Source organism: Haemorhous mexicanus, chromosome 2 (assembly GCF_027477595.1).
Source record: "Haemorhous mexicanus isolate bHaeMex1 chromosome 2, bHaeMex1.pri, whole genome shotgun sequence".
Lineage (NCBI taxonomy): Eukaryota > Metazoa > Chordata > Aves > Passeriformes > Fringillidae > Haemorhous > Haemorhous mexicanus.
The window spans coordinates 32,881,300-32,902,526 of NC_082342.1; the positions used below are offsets into that span (position 1 = coordinate 32,881,300).

General features: G+C 46.9%; 2 protein-coding genes and 1 long non-coding RNA gene across 4 annotated transcripts in view; 1 reads left to right on the plus strand and 2 right to left on the minus strand.

Annotated features, from left to right (window-relative positions):
- The first annotated feature begins 10,236 nt into the window (after nucleotides 1-10,236).
- Nucleotides 10,237-21,227, plus strand: part of LOC132323268 (trypsin I-P1-like) — a 40,797-nt gene continuing 29,806 nt past the window's right edge. Inside the window, exons 1-5 of one of the 2 annotated variants that reach the window (XM_059838297.1) lie at nucleotides 10,237-10,392; nucleotides 11,099-11,267; nucleotides 11,877-12,130; nucleotides 12,748-12,884; nucleotides 13,281-13,536. In XM_059838297.1, coding sequence (XP_059694280.1) covers nucleotides 10,353-10,392; nucleotides 11,099-11,267; nucleotides 11,877-12,130; nucleotides 12,748-12,884; nucleotides 13,281-13,430 — 750 coding nt within the window. In that variant the 5' untranslated portion in view covers nucleotides 10,237-10,352 and the 3' untranslated portion in view covers nucleotides 13,431-13,536. Of the gene's footprint in view, nucleotides 10,393-11,098; nucleotides 11,268-11,876; nucleotides 12,131-12,747; nucleotides 12,885-13,280; nucleotides 13,537-21,227 lie in introns of those variants that run through there. The other variant, XM_059838299.1, reaches the window with a different exon arrangement.
- Nucleotides 11,147-12,754, minus strand: LOC132323277 (uncharacterized). The gene is made up of 2 exons (XR_009485305.1): nucleotides 12,351-12,754; nucleotides 11,147-11,471 (listed from the first exon to the last, which is right to left on the minus strand). It is a non-coding gene; the product is annotated as an uncharacterized LOC132323277 (long non-coding RNA).
- On the minus strand, nucleotides 17,977-19,485 carry LOC132324232 (uncharacterized). The gene is made up of 2 exons (XM_059840334.1): nucleotides 19,337-19,485; nucleotides 17,977-18,920 (listed from the first exon to the last, which is right to left on the minus strand). The coding sequence occupies exons 1-2, from the start codon at nucleotides 19,467-19,469 to the stop codon at nucleotides 17,977-17,979; spliced, it is 1,077 nt and encodes a 358-aa protein (XP_059696317.1). The 5' UTR covers nucleotides 19,470-19,485.

Consider the following 21,227-nt stretch of genomic DNA (forward strand, 5'->3'; position numbering starts at 1 on the left):
TCTGGGGTTCTGTCTTCCTCTCTTTTTTCTCTTTTTCTTAATTTTTCTTTTTAGGCTCTTTTAATGCACTGAAAAGATAAGATAATTGAAGGAAGAATCTGGTTAATGATCTGAACAAATCTGAGGACAAGCAATGAGACAAGAAGGAGAGTAGCTGTTTCATGAGAAACTTTGTAGAATTGTGGCTTTTTGAGCCGATGCAATCCAGGGTGGCCAAAGAAGTACTGCATGGGAGAAAAATGTCCCTTAGAGCTGGAAGAGGGAACTGTAACCACAGATTTCACAATGGCAATGAACCTAGAGATCTCTGTGGTTTGCTATTGCCACTTGGAAATTGCACAGCTGTGAGCACTCAACAGCCATCTCATTAAACTGCTGTATGTTGAAGGTAACTGATAAGTTTGTTATCACAAGGCCTAAAAATTGATTTTGCCACTCAAAACTAAAAGTGCTCTGGAGGTGAGAAGTAAAAAGGACCCCTCCTCTGTTGTATTACCAGAGTTGAAAAGGTGGTTTGCAGTGCTTATGAAAAAGGTCTGAGCTAGGACTGTAACATGATTTTCAGGAATGGGTAACGTATTAAAACAGATCTTAGAAAAAAAAAAACCAAAACCCAAGAAAAAACTAAAAAATAAAAAATCACCCCAAAGTCTCCACCATAGTGTTTATATTTCTTCATGATTCCACCATGAACTAGTTTTCCTGAAACTTTCACAGGGAATTTGGATCAGCAGCAATAATTCAGTAATTCCAGACAGCACCAGCGTGAACATATTTTACAAAGATGATCTCTATGAAAAAGATAAGAGGCTGAAGAAAAAAGGAACTCAGTATGTCTCTGCTATGTGAGAGACAACACTTTCCTGTGCTTCCCTGATGTTTGTCTGTAGCCTGACATGAACAGGGAGGAGATCATGGACCTGAGGGTGTTCTGAGGAACAGAGGAGCACTCCTTGAGAGCAAGGAGTGGAGCGTTATGTTTGCTGCTGAGCAGTCCTTGAAGTCAGGAGAACATTGGCTCCAAGGGTGTCACACATCTGGATTTCCTGAGCTCAGAACAGTTTACTTTCTTTCAGAGCACAGGTAGGTTTATGTAGTGTGGTTGATCAGAAGACTTGGATGCTGCCATGAAACTCAGTGAACCATCTTGGAACTGCAGGAGTCTTCCAGCAATGCTGGTGACATGGAGCATGAGGATCTTTTACAGTACACGCTCCCAGCTGATTCCTGCTCCTTGCTCTCACCAGCTATTCTTATCACCTCCCATTCCTTTTCTTGCTGTGATCACACAGTGTGTGTCACTTCATCATATCCATATCCAGCTTTGCCACATCATGGAGCAGCACATTTGCTACGTGTGCTAGCCAAATGTTTCATATTCCATGCCCTCCACATGAGCACATGAGACAGTCAATTGGTTCATGCTCAGTGGTAGGTATGCAGACTGTCAGGGCCACAGCCTAAAAACAAAACCCAAAATACACAGGGTGTAGCCACACTTTCTTAAAAACACCTTTTGCTCTTTTATGGGCTGTTTGCCTTCCTTTGGAGAAAAGGTAAGCCCTAGGTTATGCAATAAAAGCAAGAGCATGGACAAGCAATGGCAGGTGAGGGAACCCTAATAACACCCTACCCTCAGCTTTCCAGGTCTATCACAGAAGAGCAATTAGTTCATCAAAAGTTCAGCTCTGCAAGCAATGGAGACAGAGGCACAATGGGAGGAAATTTCTGCCTTCAGCTGTTTCTCACAAGTAACAGCAGCTCTTTGTGGTTTCTCTTATCAGCCGATGAGGTTCTGCCCTGAAGGGATGACTGGGTCCAGCTCAGAACTGTATGCATTCCTGTGGCAAGGGAAGAAAGGGATCCTGCAATTAAGTAGCATATGAAGCAGGTGAATGAAATGCTGCAGTGCACACTGTTGCTTGTAAAGATGCCAAGGGACTGTTCCTTCCACAATGGGCAGGTATGCCTGGTACCCTGGGTATGTTTTCCTCCACTGTTACTGGCCGCATCATCCTAAGTCCATAATCAGGGGCTAAGCTCTTCTCACACACCAGTCAGTTACGCACTGGGAACCTCAGTTCTGTGTGGATCATGACTATGGGGAAGAACTTTGAATTCTTCTGCTGGTCTGTATTCTTTTACTGGTGCTGTGGGAGTATCTGTGGGGAACCAGTGCCCTGGGACATGACTGTGCTTCTGGAGTACGAATCATCAGAAATATCTGCTGCTTTATCTAACCATACCAGCCGTGCCTCAGTTCTCTAAGTAGATCTATAGGTTTGTATTTCTGATTGTCTTTGCCTCAAAAGAGAGAGGCTGCTGCACTGCTCTATCTCTCTCCAATTCAAAACATCTTGGGTCCATTGCCCCAGCCTCTACAGAGTCTTCTTTCTACTCTTCCTCTTCCCCTCTCCTGACAGTCTCACATTTTTCAAAGACTCCATCTCTCACTCAGAGAAGGTGGGGATTTTATCTTGGTGTTCAACCCCGTCGCTACACCGTGTGACCGCTCGCAGCACAGAAATACGTGGCTTCATCCTGGGGTGTCACATTCTTGATTGTCATCAGAGAGTAATTACTACTCTCTCTGATTACTTCAAACTTGGCCTCAGAGTAACCATCCTCATAAGAGTGATACTTCCAAGAAGTGCTGCTGACTATTAACTTCAAACCAGTTCTTGGAGGCTGCTGGTACCAGAACATATAAGCAAGGTTATTGTAATTCTGGTAGCAGGAGATGGTCAAAGAGCCTCCAGGTGTCAGAAGGGTTTTGTCAGGCCACTGAGCAATGTAAGCTCCAATCCCAACACCTGCATTAATAAGAGATAACAAGAGAGAGTGATGAGCAGGAGTACAGATGATGGCCAAAGGAGTTCCCTACCTAACAGTAGCCCTGCATGGCCTGTGTGAGGGCCCTGCTGCAGATGGATCTGTTGTCTCTCACCAGGTAAAAGAGCAAGCACAACAGCCAGCATGGCCCTCCAGCTCTCCCAGGACAGTGTGCTCCTGCTCACTGTGAGACAAGAGCTAAGAGAGACCCATGCCCCTCCCCTTGCCCTGATTTGTCTCTCAAGTTTGGGCAGGGAAGAGAGAAGGGCCTGTCCAGCTGTCCTACTTTCTTTGGTGAGCCAGTAAAAGCAAAGCTAAATATTATTCACGGGGCACCAAGGCCTGCTTCAGCTTTTCCACAAGTCAGTGTTCTGAGCTGCTGACACAAATGTGCAATTTCTCACAGACCAGTTTATTGCTGGCTGAATGCTGAGCTTTCATTCCATGTTTGAGAGAGTCTGGGTGTTGGAGGCCCGACAGGAACCTAGGATCAGTGGATTCATCAATAAATTGTTTTTTTGACCCATTTACATCAGTGGATATAACTTGGGCCCTCTTTGCAGAAGGATTTCCAGCAAAAGTACACCTGTATTGCTTCATTCTGAAGAGTTGTTCTTAATATCTGGAGCACGGCATTTCACAACTTGAATCTTGTTAGTCAGAAGCAATGATGATAGATCAAGATAGCAAAGGCACAAAAATTTTGTTTAATCATATCTTAATTTCTTCAGTTTTCTAGACAAGGATGCATATTCCATGCTGGTTAATCTTCCTGGGAGCTCTAATTCACTTTTACAAAACTCAAGACATCACCACCAGCTGTTTTTTCTCAAAAAAAAAAAACTGTAGTTAAACATAAACCTCATGAACACTCTGTTTGTTTCTAGCCTCCCAGATACATCCTAGTTAGCCTATTCCATATATGCAATGTATTCTATTCAGTTATATACAGCTCTACATATACAACCAAAAACACTCTCCATTCTTTTCTGAATGTATAAAATTCAAAATTGTTATTTCCACTGTTTCTTTTCTCCCTAGTACTTTTAATGAAATACACATATTTAATTCCAATGACCTTCAGTAATCCTGATATTGCAGATTCAAAACACTGTGGGATACTTCTGAGGTCTTCTCTTCTTCTTCACATTTTGTTGCTATCCCCTCTCCCATATTTGCTTGGTGCTCTAGAGAGATTTATATCTTCACTAGGCCTCTAGACATTTCTATAAAAGGCATGATTTTTCTATGAGCCTGGTAATATTGTACTTTCTTAGAGCCTGAGGCCTAGTTCCTGAATCCTCCGGGATTCAGAGCAGCAGAAATCTAAGAAATTTTGTACTGAATGTTCCCTTTCTCACTTTTTAAATCCTTCTTTTTAAGGGAGTTACCAGAAATTTTCTGAGAAGTTATAGCTTCATCCTAGTCAGGAATGAAAATGCATTTCATATGATATGTAAAAGTTATGTATTATCTCTAGTGTTGTGAACACTTTGCATCTAAGAAATAGGGGTTCTGCCAGTTCGTGGGTTTCTCAGAAGAAATTATTCCATACCTGGGCTGCCATGAGGTTGAACCCTGTGCTGGAGATATTACAGTTTCAGTGACTTGACAAGGAATTGCAAATGATTTGGACCTTTCTTTTGGTTTTTTTTTTAAAGATTTCTATTCAGATGAGCTTTTCTGTCTCAGGAAACAAAAGATGATTGCAGACTCTCCAAAGGAAGCAAGCAACTCGAAGATGTAACTCAGGACCTCTAGTGTGTCTCTTGGGAAATGCTTAATATGTTACTGCCTTTTGAGGAGTAGCTAAACTGACAGCCCTTTCATTTTTCAGTTTAAAATGTCTAATTCTCTCAGTCCGTTTTCTTTCAGGATTAAAGATGAAACAAGGGAAAACAAAAAAGTACCAAGATAATGGCAGGTATGGTCAAACTTCCCAAGTAAGACCCTGAACTGCTGTACTCAGGGAAGAGTAGATGCAGAAAAGTGGAGGAATACAGTTATAAAGTGGGCCATTCACAGGTAAACAGGACGCTAGTGAGTATGCTTGTCTGGCTATGCTTTGTACTGACTTAGCTCAGTCTTACTAAGCCCTGTCTTACTAAGTTCCATTTGTAAGTATTCACCTGAGGGAGGAACTGTCTATTCTATGTGCATGTGTTTTGTGTCTGGACATCTACAGGCTAGGAACTGGAGTCAGAGCACAGGCACCAGCAGCTGGAGAGAGCAGACTAGGTGAACTTAAGCAGCAGAGACTGGAGTAGGGCCCCAGGCTGTAGGGGCCAGGTGTTCCCTGTGGAGAGGGAGGGTGTGCAAGTGTGTCATCACTCCTGAATGTGAAGCCAGACTACCTGGCAGGTAGGTGAGGTGACCTGGGCTCCAGGTGTGTGTCTCTAATGGCAAGAACAGTGAGAGGTGGCAACAAGAGGAAGCAGGGGAGTCACAGGCATTTTTGGAGAAGGGGCTGTGTGAGAGGCGCGTGTGTGGACATAACGGCAACTGGACTGCAGTGCCGGGGGACTCAGAGGTCCAAGGGCTGGCACATGTGGCTGGCATCCAGTGACAGCCACTGGACTCAGTATCTCAGCACAGAAACTTGTGAAAAGCTTGCACACTGTTCATGTGGATACATATATTTCCCACTATTGAACCCTTGTCTAGAACCCTGATTTCCCACTGTGAACCCCAGCCAGAGAGGGACAAAAGATGAGGCCATCGGTGCTGTTCTGTGGCTGCATCTATGGTGATCCATGTGTTCACCTGTGTATAGATGAATGTATGCTTGGTATTTATTGGTACAAATACTGGGGAGACATTCTCATTCTTACTGCCAGCTGGGCCAGGGGGCCTGGAGCTGTGGTAGCTTCCCCTCTGTCAGCACAGCCTAACAGTGAGTCTTGGGGGAAAACTGTGAGATCTCCTCCCTAAGGGTAAAAGAGACCATAGAAGAATTATGACAATGAGGAAAGGGCTGAGGTACGCTGCCCATATGGAAGAGAACCAAGGGAATAAGGAAAAGATTCCTACTGAAGAGTGTTTAACATACACTGGAAACAGTAAGTACTGGCTTAGCAGAGGTTTGTGCTGGATTTGGAAACCAATGTCATGAAACAGAGCATCAGGCAAAGGTGGTCTTCCCTATCCCAAATGTTAGAGAAAAATGCCTACTGCAAAGCAAGGAAAGCACTGGAAACCCATTATCCGACCCACATGTAGGCTTAGTGCCTAAGGTCTGGACTAGAATTGCATCCAAGACAGTGGTGACTGTGAGCATCAGATGGCTCTGTAGTTTTAGGGGATTTAAGGCATCTTAGGCCAGTCCATTTCAGTAGTCTACACCAGTACAGGAAGGTCCTCCAGGGCCAATTCTTTGCAGACAATTCTTGGAGGACTCCTTCCTCCTCACACTTGTCATCCTTGCTCAGTTCGACCCATGTTGCTCCTTTCTTTACAGCTCTCACCCCCAAACAGTTCACTCAAATTCTGTTTCTAAGGGAAGAAGCTTTTCCTGCTTATTTGGTGAAAGTTCCATTTCCTCATCCATTCTATTTCACTGTGCCAGCCTTGCTTGCTGCCACCTCTAAGATTCTTCCCAAGTTTTTCAGACCATCAGACTTTCCACGTCACTACCTCTACAATTTTCCCAGTCCTGCCTTGTCTTCCTTTTTGTTTCCTAAACTCTCCATCCCATCTTTTCATAGCAAAGTGTGCGCTTCCAGGTTTAGAGATGTTAAGATTGCCCAGTTTGGATAGGCTTGGGGTACACAGACCCTCCAGGGAAGGTTCTTCAGCTCTTCTGCTCTCTTGCAGATCATGTGCTGGATGAGATGAATTAAATAAATATTGTATTTACCGGGACTCCCAACAAAGGCAGGAAGGATGCATCTGACTCCATGTTCTCAGAAGGCTAATTTATTACTTTATTATACTATATTCTGTTAAAGAATACTCTACTACACTCTACTAAAGAATACAGAAGAGATACTTACTCAATGCTAAAAAGACAATAATGAAAACTCCTGACTCTTTCCAGAGTCCCAACACAGCTTGGCCAATGAGTCAAAACAACTCACACCAGAATCCAAGCAGGCAATCACCTTTGGGTAAACAATCTCCAAACACATTCCACACATGAGCTCAACACAGGAGAAGCAAATGAGATAAGAACTGTTTTCCTTTTCTCTGAGGCCTCTCAACTTCCCAGGAGAAAAATCCTGGGCAAAAGAATTTTTCAGAGAATGTGAATGCCAAAAATAAATACTTGCAAATCTGATGTCTCCTTCTGCTATGTCCTTTCAAGGCTCTTCCTTCCTGGTCCAGACATTTGCTGAAGATTACTGGGATACAGTCTGTTTCCAACCTCAGAGGCTGAGGCTTTATATCCACATCTGGCTCAATGTGGGACCCCTGTTCATAGGATTTTCCTACCCTTCTTCCTAGTACCATGCTATTTTCCTCCTTTTTTATTCCCTCAGTGCCTCTGGCCACAGTCATCCAGAATTCCTTCCCAGTTCCTGAGCTCAGGCACGCTGAAAGAAGTTATAACTTTCCTTCTTCACCCTCCCTAAACTTAACAAAAACCAGAATGGCTTCAAGGTAGTGAAGAAATCAGAGAGGACATGAAGGCTCTGCAGAACTGGACACTTTTGGACACTGGATGTTATAGCAAAATGTAAGAAACCCCATGTGAAATACTCTCTGACAGTACTAGAACAGAGTTCTCCAAAAATTCTTCAATATACACCCCTTTTAGGGAAGTGTTTTTAAACCCATACACCCAGTATATGTACATTTAGTAGCTGATCATTAGATATGGGTAACACTAAAGTTCTAATGCTTCCACCTCACACCTCACTGCCCCATCTTGCACCCCACTTGGAAGACTTCTGCACAGGAACATCATAAGGCAGCAGCCTTCACTGAATATGGACTTCAGATGCAAAGTCTAGAAGATGCACAGCCCTTTACCAAACACTCTCCTGATCCCCAGCAAGTGTGGAGCTGACATTCCAAATCCTAGGGGTGCCTGTCCAGGAACACTTCACTGGCAGAAGATACAGGGGAAGAGAGGAGCAATTGCTCCTCCACCACAAAGCTCTGTGAGATCACAGAATCACAGAATATTCTGAGGTGGAAGGGACCCACAAGGATCAAGTTCAACTCCTAAGTGAATGGCTCATACAGGGATCAAAGCCATGACTGAGATGTAAAATGACTAAGCTCAGAAACTTCATGTTTTATGCTCATGGGAAGCTTTACCTCTGTCAGCCCAGAGTTTCAACAGGTTTCTCTTTCCCAGGATCTTGCATCAGCCTGGACAAACATATTTCCTTTATCCGAGTCCTGTGATGACACAGCTGACCAAAATACTTGAGCTAGGAACATGGAGTTCCAGAAAAACAAGCTGCCATTGCTTGTCCATTGGTAATATCTAACACAGCTACCCTTCAGTCACCATCCCTCCCCCTTCCTGCACCCCCAGGAGCCACCAGCTTTCTACTGCAGCATTACTGCCTGAAATGAGACACTTGTTTGCAGCAATGGATGAATATAAAAAATACAAAGAATACACCCTTGAGTGTATTCTTTGAAGGATACTACAAACATCTTTCAATTGGTTTGTAGGATGCTCAGCACCACTGGGCAGAAGGAGTTATTTATGTTTCAGACAGGGATTATTTCTCCAAAAGAAAGAAAGAAAGGAGGGTCATCAGAGGGTGTTCTAATTTCAGCTGTAATTCAAAGGGGTCTGTTCATCCTCCACAGTTCTCATGGAAAGACCTGAAGGGCTGCTCTGAGACTGCTTGCTGGATGACAGCTGAATCATCATGGTGTCAGGAAACACCATTTGCCTTCATTTGACATCAGTTTGCCCCATGAGCAGAACACCATGGAGTTCTGGGCTTTTTGGGAGCCTCTAGAAAGAGTGTCAGAGAGGCTGTTAGGAGAATGAGAGGGGCTTGGGTGAGGTATGTTCACTAGATACCTGCCATCAAAGACTTAGAAACACAAGAGCCACAGGAGCTATGATCCAGACCTTTGGCTGTGAGCTTTAGCAGTAGCCTAAGACAGATCAAATGAAACCCTTTTGTAAACTGGAAGTTTTTCTTGCTCCACTTAGTTAAGATGGGATTGGATAGCTTCTGTGATTTTTGACACTCTTAGTCCTGAGAATATTATCCTTTCCCAAAGGAAGCTTCTAATCCTTCTTTCTTTCACAGGATACAACAAGCTTGTAAGAAAGCTGTGCACTAACACCAGTTTAAAGCCCAACAGAATTCATACGCCACCCGGAAGAGGCTCTGGCTTTCCACTTCTACTTCAACATGAAGGAAAATTTCCCTCTAGACAGTGACACTGTGCGTATCAGTCCTCCAGGACCCACAAAAAAATTAATCAAGAGGAAGAGTATTCCTATTGAGTAAGAGTATGGAGAGGAAGAGTATTCCTGTTTAGTGTCTCAAGCTATTCCAGCAATTCCATACATAAGGCTTCTCTTAAATGCCTCTGGAGAGCATCCTGTGTCTTTCAGGAGCTAACATGATGAAGTTGGCAGCTGCTTGGAGAATGAACATGTTTGTTCATCAAAGCATTAAGCTTCAGTAAACTTTGTGTCATGACAGAAATCCCCACTCCTGCAGAGAGGGATTTCAGAAGATCTCACTATTTGTGTTCACAGCATTGTTGCTCATCTACATTACACTCATAACCATCAGCATTGTACAGAAATTCTGGTGTGGCAAAAATGAGTCTGTAGAACATTCCAAAGATGAATAAAAGCATGGTTTGGTACATAGGCAGATATTTTAGTACAGGTTAGGAGAGAGAAATTAGAAAAAGGAGATGCTGAGCATTCCCACATTTGAACTATTTAACTTGGGAAACAGCAGGGGACACAGGATCATTTTTCTGTCCTCCCTTTTGAAATTACAATGGAGGAACTTGATTTAGGAAAACACTGTCTTGCATATGATAAAAACAGACATTATTTAAGAAAAGGAATCTGCTAAAATAAATTCAACAAAGTAAACTACTGGGTTTGCTGGAGTTTTTGGGTTTTTTTACCCCAAAAAATACAGTGTATCTTTTTGTCCACGATCTAAAATATGCAACCTTGGGTAAAAACATGCATTTTTAAGAAAGATACCATCAGCACACACAGGAATCTGAAGAGGTTTGAAAGTTGTTATTCCTGTTATACAGGTGCTGTGTATAAGAATGAGACAGACAAACAACTACACTATCTTCCAAAACCAAGAGGTATTTTTAGATTGAAGGCTACCTCACAGAAAAATTAAAATAGCTCTCTATCTTAGCAGAGGTTTATGATTAACCTGTATGACATTTGTACAGTCTACCAATGCCTGTTAATGGCCACATTTGGATCTTCAAATTTTCCACTGTGTCCTTTTGCCTGGAGAAAACCTTGGACTAAAGATAAGACCATCACCAGAAACGTATTTCTAGCAGCTCCCACGTCCAGTCAGCCAGTCTGGGTTTGAGATCGAATCAAGACCATGAAGTGCCTGCTGCTTCTCGCCTTTATTGGGGTGGCTGGTGAGTATATCTTCTATTTCTCTTTCTGTCAATTTACAGGAAGCTGAGTTTCTGAGCAAAACTGCAAGGTAACCTGTTGTGGGAATGCCAAGTGCAGTTTTGACTTGCACAAGTCAGAGCCCGGAAACTTCCATCTTCTCTCTGCTAATAATGCCATGTGCCACAAGCTTGGGAATGAACACTTCATAGGGGTTCCCAACCCAGCTATAGAGATGTGGCCACAGCTTCAGAAAAAGGCTGCCTCCTCCTTCGGGACCAAGGAGTGCACAGGGAATAGCTCTGGCCCAGGAAGTCCTAAGGCAATTGCAAAATTTTGGACACTTGGTGGGTTCTCCAAGAAGATATCACTGCACAGTAGTTTTTGCTTTTTCCCTCAGTCAACCATTGACTGTTTCAGTAGATGGGAATCAGGGAAAGACACATCCATGATCTGACCCAACAAGAACATTTCTGTGTCCCTATGTTCCCTCAGGGAGTAGCCAGCAGGGCTTTAGTTGCAGATACGTGAGGCTCCTGTGTAAGTCTGATCCCCTTCTTTGAGGGTGCAGCAAACGCCTGTGCCTTAGACCTGCCCAGCAGCACTGACCTGAGTGTCCATAGAAGGGGAACCTACAAGTGAGGGGCTTCAGGCAGGCAGTCACAGGGCAGATTACAGGCCACATTACTTTAGGCCAGCTGTTGACACATGGCACTTCTTGTCCCCCAGTTGCCTTCCCCACCTTTGCTGAAGACGATGATGACAAGATTGTGGGAGGCTACACCTGTGCAAGGAACTCTGTGCCCTATCAGGTGTCCCTGAATTCTGGATATCACTTCTGTGGAGGTTCCCTCATCAGCAGCCAGTGGGTCCTGTCAGCTGCTCACTGCTACAAATCGTGAGTGGAAAAACTACATCTTTCTATAACCCACTTCTGTCTTCCAGTTCACTTCTAGCAGGAATTCTGAGCTATCAGATAGAAATATTTAAGTGCCTCCATTCTCACTAGAGATAGCCAAGGGATGGGTGGATCATTCAGGAAGCCAGGCATCCTCAAGGGCTTTCCACTTCTGCAAATGTTCCTGTGAATGACGAGCATTTTCTGGAAAAAAAAAAATGGGAAAATCAAGCAGAGAGTTCAGGGCCGTGATTCCTTATCAATGGCATGATTCTTGCTCAAGCATTCTCCCTGGAGAACAGGAAGAGGATCGAGGTCTGGCTGGAGCCGTTTGCCTTGTCCCAGAATATTTGTATCCAGTGCTGCTCTGTATTCAACTGCTGTCATGTATTCACAAACCCACACCCCCATGGGTGGTATTTACCACCCATGCATGGAGTGGGTTAAGATCTCAGTGTGGATCACCACGGCTCCCTGCAGGACAAGAAAGATCCCCTGCCCCAAAAGGTTCTGTGGCAGTGATGTTGGAGCGAGTGCACTCAGTGACAGGGAGGTTTCTCTCAGCCTGCCCATAGCACTAAAGGACACACTGTGCCTTCTCTTTTCCAGTCGCATCCAAGTGCGTCTTGGGAAACACAACCTGGAGCTCTCTGAATCCACACAGCAGTATATCAACTCTGCTAAAGTCATCCGCCACTCTGGCTTCAGCTCCTCCACCCTGAACAATGACATCATGCTCATCAAGCTGGCCACCCCAGCCAAGCTCAGCAGTGCTGTGCAAACCATTCCTCTCCCTACCAGCTGCGTGGCCACCGGCACCACCTGCCTGATCTCCGGCTGGGGCAACACTCTCAGCAGTGGCAGTGAGTACTCTGGGGGAACGTACAGACCCTTGGGGGCCCAGGACAGTCTCTAAGACCTGGCCATGAACCCCAAGAGGACAGGCTAAAACACAGGGATGTGCTGGGGGACAGCTTTTTTGAGTGATGCATCAGTGTAGGGATGGCACAGTTAATGCCAACAGAGTTGTCAGTTCTCTGAGAATAAGCGTGAGCTCTGAGACTGTGGATCTTGAATTCCTACCTGAGATCTCTGCTCTCTCACACCGATGGACGGAGATGTGCATGGCCAGTGGTGTCTATTCCACAGATGACATCTAAACCTGCACCAGAGGAGAGGATGGTTTTCCTGAGGCTCAGGTTTCTTCCAGTGTATGTATCACATGAGTGGCCCCTCCCTTGCCAATTGATGAACTGCCAGGTACCAGAAAAGTTAAGGTGGCTGCAGTGTAGAATGGTGGGCCCACGGGTAGAATTTGTTCCATCTCTACAGAAGGGACCCGTGCTGTGCTTACTGTTGACAGGAAGCAGGATGGCTGCTAGAACAGGGTGTCCAGCATTTCCTTTTCTGCTAAGGTCTTCCCCGAGCTCTGAAAAGGACTCAGCAATGCCATCAACCATCTCTCCCTATTTCTTTGCAGCTAACTACCCCGACCAACTGCAGTGCCTGAAGGCTCCAGTCCTTTCTGCCAAGCAGTGCTCTGCTGCCTACCCTGGGAAAATCACCAAGAACATGATGTGTGTAGGATTCGTGGAGGGAGGAAAAGACTCCTGCCAGGTAACTCATCTGCCTCTCCTTTCCCAGTCATTTCTCTCCCGCCTTTTCCCAGCTGAAGAGGCCTTCACATTACGGAGTCAGCTAGACTCACTGCACTGGTAAATTTGAGTTTTTGAGCGACAGCAGAGGCTTCAGGCACACATATCCTGAAGGTTTGCCAAGTACCACATCTGGCAAAAGCAGGCAGCTGACTCATCCTTAGCTGTGGTGCCCCTGGAGCTCAAGTCAGGCACAGGAGCATCAGGTGGAGAGTGTGAATCAGGAACAGCCTTTGTAGAACTTTTGTGCAGAGCACGCCCGGCAGGGCTTCCTCCAGGGTCAGTGATCTCAGGGATCTCTGGCTCGTTGCTTAGGCTGATGCCATTTGCTGAATATCCATCCCCTTTGTGTGCACAGGGAGATTCTGGCGGTCCCGTGGTCTGCAATGGAGAGCTCCAGGGCATTGTCTCCTGGGGTTATGGATGTGCCCAGAAGGGCCTACCTGGAGTTTACACCAAGGTTTGCAACTACGTCTCCTGGATCCAGTCCACCATTGCCTCCAACTGAGATGCTCGCTTGGCGTGGCCTGTATTTTCTCATCATCATTTCTATTCATTTGGGTTTGGACAAGCAAAAAATATGAGAAATCAATAAAGACTTTCAGGCACCCCTACTTTGTGCACTGTTTCTCTGGAAACTCCCAAAGACTGATTTATGGAGCACAGTAGCAGTGAACATCAGTCAAGAGAAAATATTTATTATTTGTAGTTCCTCTCAATTGACAGGGTCTTGGAACACTTTGCAGACTCATATCAGGATTCTTTCAGTCAGTTACATGCTCTTGTTTCTGAACCAGAACATCATTTCTATTCTTTTTGAACAGGAAAAGTAGTAGCCTATATTGCAACAGTTCTTGTTATGATTCTGAAATTCATCCTCAAACGTTGCCTGTCCCAATTCCTCTTGGAACACTAGAGCAGCAGCATGTCATCCTTTCTTTGAGCCTGCTTATATCACCCTGAGGAATGGAAGAGGGATGAGGGTGGTGAGGGCCGGGATGTCAGCAGAAGGCAGGGCATTGCAGTAGAGTATTTGGATCTGCCGTGTTGAAGAGTTGGTCCTTGCCAGGAGGCTGATTGGGATGTCATGTTTTGTGCTTGCAGAGTCTCAGAATGAGGCTTGTGTGTCCCAAATCCCAAGATGAAGTGAATGTCAGGAGAGAGGAAGGAGGGAAGTGAGGAGGGAAGGCAAAAAAGCTGCAGGAAGAAAGGAATTATAGGTGGTAGGGAAGCAGGAACACGAGCCAGGAAGAGAGGAAGGTAAGGAAGAGAGCAGTAGAGAAGGAAGGAAGATAAAAAAATCATGAGTTGACATAGCAGATGGAAATAAAGGAGAGATGGATAGAGAATGGAATAGGGAATATGGAAAAATAGGTGTAACAGGACAGAAAGGAAAGGACAAGGGGATAGACAGACTTGGAAGGAGGAAAGTGCGAAGCTGTCTGTGAATGGCAGAGAATGATGTGAGACAGTGATGACAAGAAGAAACGAGAGTGAGAAGGTGATTCAGAGATGGGAAAGAACAGAAAAGCAGACAGAGACCATGCTGAAGACAGGCACATGGACAGACAGACATACACCGTCTTTCCTGAAGAGCTGGAGGGCAAGTAAAAAAACAGGGTTCTGTCAAACACAGGGCTCAGTGTGCTGGTGGCACATCCCTGTTTGCCTGGAAAGGTTTGTGCTATGCTGCTCCAGCCTTTGACTCACTGTGGATCTTGTTCAGCACAGAAATATGTGCCTGAGTCATTGAGTAGGGCATGCTGTATCTTCACAGATAAATGGTTGTTCTTGGTCCCATTACTCTGGAAGCGATTTTTGAATTCCTTCTCAATATCTGCTTTGCCTCCTTCCACTGAATATACAACCAACTGCAGACTGGCATTCTTCTCCATGGGTAACTTGTACCAGTACATGGTCTTGACAGCATTCCCCAGTCCAGAACATTCCAGAGTGACGGTGTCTCCTACCCGGACTACTGTATCTGGAGATTGCTGAAGGGCCCAGCCTGGAGAGACAGGAGATGAAAGGTGGGAAGTCAAATGCATTGAAGAGGCCAAAAATGCACATCCTTGAAGTAGGCCATGGGGTGGAATGCCACCGGGATATCAGAAAGCTATGGGACAGTGCCCTGCTTCTCTGAAAAAGATGGGTAGGTTCGAAAAACCCCAATAATCAGCTTTAAATGCAAGAGTGAATCTGTTTTGGGAAAGAATGACTTTGGTACTCTCAAGTGACGTATTAAAATGGGGCAGGAAAAAGCAGATCTGCAGCTTTGCAGAGATTTGTGATTCAATAGGTGGTAGAAAAGTTCACCTGGTTCATTGCCAACCCTCCCCTTGGAAGCCTTGGGAAAGGTGCACTGCCAGCAATGGGAGCCCAGCTGAGGATGCAGCAGCAGCTCCAGTGCAGCTGCTCAAGAGGAAGGGAAGCCCACTTACCCACAGGGAGCAGCATGGCCACAAGGAACCGGTGGAAATCCATAGAGAAAGGCCCCATCCTTCCAGCCACCTGCCCCTGGTGACAGCACAGACACAGAGGTGTGGAAAGAGGAGAGGTGGAGAGGAAGAGATACGTCTCTCTATGGGTGGGCAGGGGAGTGAGCAGGAGTCTGAAATGTCACAAAGGCTGTTGGCTGCCCAGGAATGGAGGGGAAGGACACCTGCAGGCAGTCATGAGGTGCTTGTACTCTGCTCCTCTGGCTTCCTGCTGTGTCTGAGCGTGGGTGTGCAAGAGTAGGTGGGACTTCAGTAGGTGCCATACTTCAGAGCTATCATGGAGCAGGATGGGGCTGTGTGGCAGCCTAAGAGTGTGCACAGGAATGCACAAACTGGCAGAAATTGTTGGGAAGAGAAGGAGATCTCAGAAGTGCATGTTCGTTTCTGTCTGCTGCTGTTTGTCTCCTTCTGAGACTCCCTCAAACTCAGAGATTCCCAACCCTGCAAGCTGCAATGCGGAATCACTGCTTCTCCCAGTCAGGCCTGAGGTGTTGTCCAGGTATGCGAGAAACTGATGACCTGCAGAGCTGGTGTCTCTTGGAGGCTGAGAGAGAATACTTCTGTAGGTGTTCTTTTCTAACTCCAGAGGGGGATCTCAAGGAGAGAACAGGCTGCCTTTGCTTCTGAACCGGGATTATTCTGCACTGGGAGACCCTTCACTTCAGAGAGATTTCTAATGAGAAATTTGTGCCCCACAGTATGTGCTGCTACACACGCAGCATGTGACTTTCTCAACGCTAGAGAAGAGTGGGTAGTCCCCTTTCCTCTCTTTTGAAGCACTCTGCAAAAGAGCACCAGGGCACAAATGGACAAAGCTGGAGAAAACCATGTCTTCTTCCCTTCACACATCCTTGTTTACCTGCCCAAGGCAGTGGGAAATCCCTGTAGGCAGGAAGAGACACTCATAGTTTGTGTGCACTGAGTTTGGATACAGAGGTCTTACAGAGACTCTGCACATCCGTGCTGTGCTGTGTGCACAGGAGTGTGAGGCCAGCCCATACAGGACATCAAATGATCCCACGGCTCATGGCTCTGAAGGGCTTTGCACTGAAGAAGTTCCCCTGTCTCCTATCAGCAGAGGAGAGCAGCAATGAACCAGCTGCTCTCCTCTGCTGATAGGAGACAGGGGAACTCCTCAATGCCTACCAAATCCTCTGCTGCACATCTAAGTGTGTCCCATTGCATTCATTTCCCAGGCTGCCTAGAGAAGATTCAGGAAGACCTCAGATTCCTCTAAAGCAGTTGGAGAAAAAAGCCAGGAGATTGGGCTACATTGTACAAACCCCAAATCCTCCCACCAGCAGCAGCATTCCGGCAGAGCAGGAGGCTGTGCCTGATGTGTCAATGCAAAGGGTCTCCAATTCCCTGGGGTGAGCAGAGGGCAGGGCAGTGCATGGGGAGCCTTGCAGAAGACACAGGATTGGATGTTGAGCCAGCATGGCTGCTATGTGGGGCCCTGTGTGTAGGTCCTGGGATGCTTGGACGTTAGCATGGCAATCTGCATGGTGGGAACCACCTGGTGTTCCTTGCAGGCCTGTGCTGTGCACGGGTTTGTGTTGTGCAGGACCGAGTCATGGGATGGGTCAGCTAAGAAGGGACCTCAAGGAGATCACTGATCCAACCTCCCTGCTCAAGCAGAATTATCCCAGGGTACATGGCACACGACTGTCTCCACAGGGTTCTGGAATATCTCCAGAGAGAGAGGCTCCACAGCTTCTTTAGACAGTTTCTTCCTTTGCATGGTCTTCAACTCTGCAAAGCTCTTACCACAGATTCAGGTGGAACTTCCTGTGCATCATTTTTTACCTCTTGTCCGAGTGCTTCGCATCACAGTGAAGAAACTGGATCCACCTCTTGGAACCCCCCTGTTCTGATCCTTGTAGACATTGATGAGGTGGCCACGTTATTTATTTCTTCTCATGGCAGAACTGCCTGAGCTCCCTCAGCCTTTATTGACTAAAGACGTGCCCCACTTTATTAATCATCTTTCTGCTCCTCTCCAGGATGTTCTCCAGGATGTCCATGTCTCCTTTGCACCCAGAGGCCCAAAATGGGACACAGCACTCCGTATTCCCCTCACCATGGCTGAGTAGAGCTTCACCCCCCTCAGCCTGTTGGCAATGCTCTTCCTAATGCATCCCAGGACACCAGAGGCTTTGTGGCTATCAGGACAAATTGCCAGTTCATTGAAAGCATCTTGTCCACCAGGACCCCCAGGTCCTTCTCTGAAGAGCTGCTTCCCAGCTGGACTGCACCCAACCTGTGCTGCTGCATGGGGCAATTCCTCCCCAGGTGCAGAACCCTGCAAGTGCCTTTGCTGAATTTCAAAAGGTTCCTCACTGGCCATCTCTCCAACCTCTCAAGGCCCATCTAAAGGGCTGCACAGCCCTCTCAGGTATCACAAACTCCTCCTAACTTGGTTTTATCAGGGAACTTCATACAGAGACTCTCTACCCTCCATCTGAGTCACTGATGTATAGAATGCTGTAACCTGTGGGAAATTTGTGTTATCTGCACAACTTTCTAATGTACCCTGTAATTTTTAAAATATGTTTGCTAAAGATAAACTGTATGTGGATCAAGGGCTGGAAGGAAAGTGTTTCCTGCCCCGGACACCACTCTACATGGAGGAGTTAGGGATCCACATAACACTTTACCTGAGTTAGCACAGGCTTGTGCTCTGCTGTTCATATTCCTTGGCCACAAAACAACCACAGAACAGGCGTTGTAACAGAGGAGCATGTGGGCAGCTCCCTCATGCTGCTGGCTACTTCCACACCTGCCAGGCCTGCCTTTATCTACAGGTGCACCAAGAACTTCCCACACAAGCACTCCTTCCTTTTCACAGTGAGAAGTATATGCAGGGTTGACTGGAGTTAGGTAAGAGGAAGTCAGTGGAGTGCAGATTGAAGACAGAAAGGAGAAGGTGGAGAAGGGAAGGGAGACATAGAGGAGAAGAAGGGCTGATTGAAGTATAGTGCAAATAAGAGTTAAATGCAGAGGGAGGCCTGGAGAGGCATGGAGACAATAATGGACAAATAAACTGTATGCATGTGAGAAGAGGAGAAAGGCAAGGCAAGGAAGCAGAGCAGCTAATGAGTGAGAAGTGATCATCCTGCCTCGTGCAGCACCCACAAGGTGGAAAGCAGGTCCTGGTTGTGCAGGGACAAGTTTGTGCTCAGCTCCCTCAGCAGTCTCACCACTGTGATCACTCTCAGCACAGTAGTATGTGCCAGAGTCATTGAGAAAGGCATGTTCTATTGAGAGGGTGATACTGTCTCCTTGTATATTGCTGCTCTTGAAATGGCTCTCAAAACCTTTCTCCACCACTGCAGTAGCACCTTCGAATGCATAAACCATCTGGGTCAAACTGGAATTCTTCTCTGAAGGCAGCATGAACCAGTACATAGCTCTGTTGGAGGATTTCTTCTTGGAACATTCCAGATTCACAGACTGGCCTTCTTTTATCACCATGTCTGGAGACTGTTCCAGGGCTAACACTGGAAAGGAAAAGAAGGAGCAGTGAGGAGGATGGAAAAAATTGGGAAAAATCTCAACTAGGCACTGTGAGATGGTAGGGAAAGGGTGAGAAGACATAAGACAGCCAAGGGAGCAGTTCAAGGCATGGGACAGCTCTTCAGATCAGCAGGTGAATTTCCAATATCTCCTCAATTGGCAAGATGCATTCCTGGGCAGCCTGAGACCAAACCCAGGAACCATCTATGGGCTGCACAAAGAATGACAAATAGATGGCCATTGTAGAAGATTTCAGGGATTCCCATTTCCACCACATTCACTGCTTATCCTCCATGCAGAAAGCTCTGCAGAATGAAGCACTGCCAGGAACTGGTTACACAGCTGGGAGAGCAGCAGGAGGATCAGTGCAGGTGCTCAGGGCTGGATTGAGTTCACTTACCCAGAGGGGCCAGCATGGCCACCAAGAAACAGCAGGGAACCATGGAAGGAAAGGCCCCTACCCCCTCAGCAACCTGCCTCTTGTAGCTGCCCAAAGGTATGTGCAGAGGGAGCAGTGAGTGAGGGTGAGACATCTCGGGGTGGGGCTGGCCAGGAAATGAGAGAAGGCATTGGCTGGCTGGAAACCCTGGGGAGTGACACAAACTCTGTGTCAGCACAAACTCTGTTTCTGCAGGAAAGCAGAAACCCTGCACAGATGCTGCAGGTGGAAGGGTCAGGCTGGGTGTGGGTGGGTGTGGAGGGAAGGATGGTGTTTGGAAGGACAGGATTGTGCTGAGCCTGCAGGGGAGTGTGAGTGAGTGCAAGGCAGAGGACTGCTGGCTGCTCCCCTCCTGCTTCTGTAGGCCTTGGGAGAGGGTGGAATGAGGGATAAAGGCCCCAGCGAGGTGCCTTGCATTTTCCCATGCACTCTCCCTGTCTTCCCCAGACATGGCTGCTTCAGTCCCTGCCTGGCCACCCCACGTCCCAGCCAGTTGTGTGACAGCTCTTCTTCTCTATGCAGCCCCGTGAGCACAGCAAATGCCATCCTTGAGAGGGAGGCAGGACCCCAAAAGGCACCGGAGCAGCCCAAGCCCTCAGAGCTGTGAGGGCCCTCATGGGCGTTGCAGTGAGAGCGGCAGGAGAGGAAGGGGAATACCTGTGGGGAGCTGGGGGACAGTCAGTGCCCTGGCATGGGAAGAGAGAAGGGATTGACTGTGGCCCACAGGGACAGCCATGAGGGTGACAAAGAGCTGGGATGGGGATCAGGGTGACCTTTCCTTGGTGACAGGAAATAGGCTGAGTACCTCCAGAGATGGCTTCTCCCTGGCACCTGGGGCCTAGCTGGGGCGTACAGGCAGGGTCAGACTGGTGCTGCCCGTGGCACAAGGGCTTCTGGAGGTTGGAATCCAGAAACACACTTCATTTGGCAAATTCAGGGATTCCTCAGGGACAGAGAGCATCTGTTTCATTGTCCCCCTCTGCCCTGAGAAATGGCCTCTGCAAGGAGATTTGCTCTCCTGGCAGGACTGAGCCTGTCCTCCAGTGGGGTGTGCAGGCTGCCCCTGGGATTCAGGCAGTGAGAGCACTGTGGGCTGGAAAGCAGCTGTACAGTGCAATTGCCTTCACTCATGCTCTGCCAGGGACACCTCTGTGCTGCTCTGCTCACAGGCTGAGCAGACCCAGGCCCCTACAGCCTCTCCACTGTGCCCTCAGGTGTTTCTGCTCTGAAGAAAATGCACGTGTCTTCTGCTGCATGGGACAAAATCTGCATGGGATAGCTGGGGAACCCCAGGAGAACATGGATAAATAACATCTGGCACTGTGTCAAAGGGTGAAAGGGACACAGGGAAGGAGTGACTGGCCATTCTGCTGAGCTCTGCTGGCAGCACATTTCCCTCATCCTTCTCCTTCCTGTGCCTAGAGCTCTTCCTGACAATAGGGAAGGAGAAACAAGTGGAAATGGGTGAGGATCTCTAGTGGAACTTCTGCCTCATAACGCTGGGAAGGAGAAGGCTCATGGGGTGTCACCCAATTCAGTGTTTCACTGAAGGAGAAATTTCAATGGAAGTCCCGAGGAAATCTGTGTGCAAGTGCTAAACTGGAGACAGGATCAACCAGTGGAGACTGTGGCACAGTGCTGTGTGCTGAATTCACTATGAGAATAATGGTGATAACAGAGTTTCAGTAGTAGTTAAGCACTGCTTACCCCAAATCCAGGATCTTACAATGTCTCATGCTCTGCCAGAGAGCAGCTGCACAAGCAGCTGGAAGGGAGCATTTCCAGAACAGCAGACCCAAACTGGCTAAAAAAATATTTGCTCCCATTCAGCCTGATGCTCAGCATGGAAACG

Excerpts from the sequence above, each read along its gene's own strand:
- LOC132324232 (XM_059840334.1), bottom strand. The coding sequence starts at position 19,469 with ATGTCTCACCCTCACTCACTGCTCCCTCTGCACATACCTTTGGGCAGC. Across the intron at positions 18,921-19,336 it reads GGCCATGCTGGCCCCTCTGG|TGTTAGCCCTGGAACAGTCT; the intron begins GTAAGTGAACTC and ends TTTCCTTTCCAG.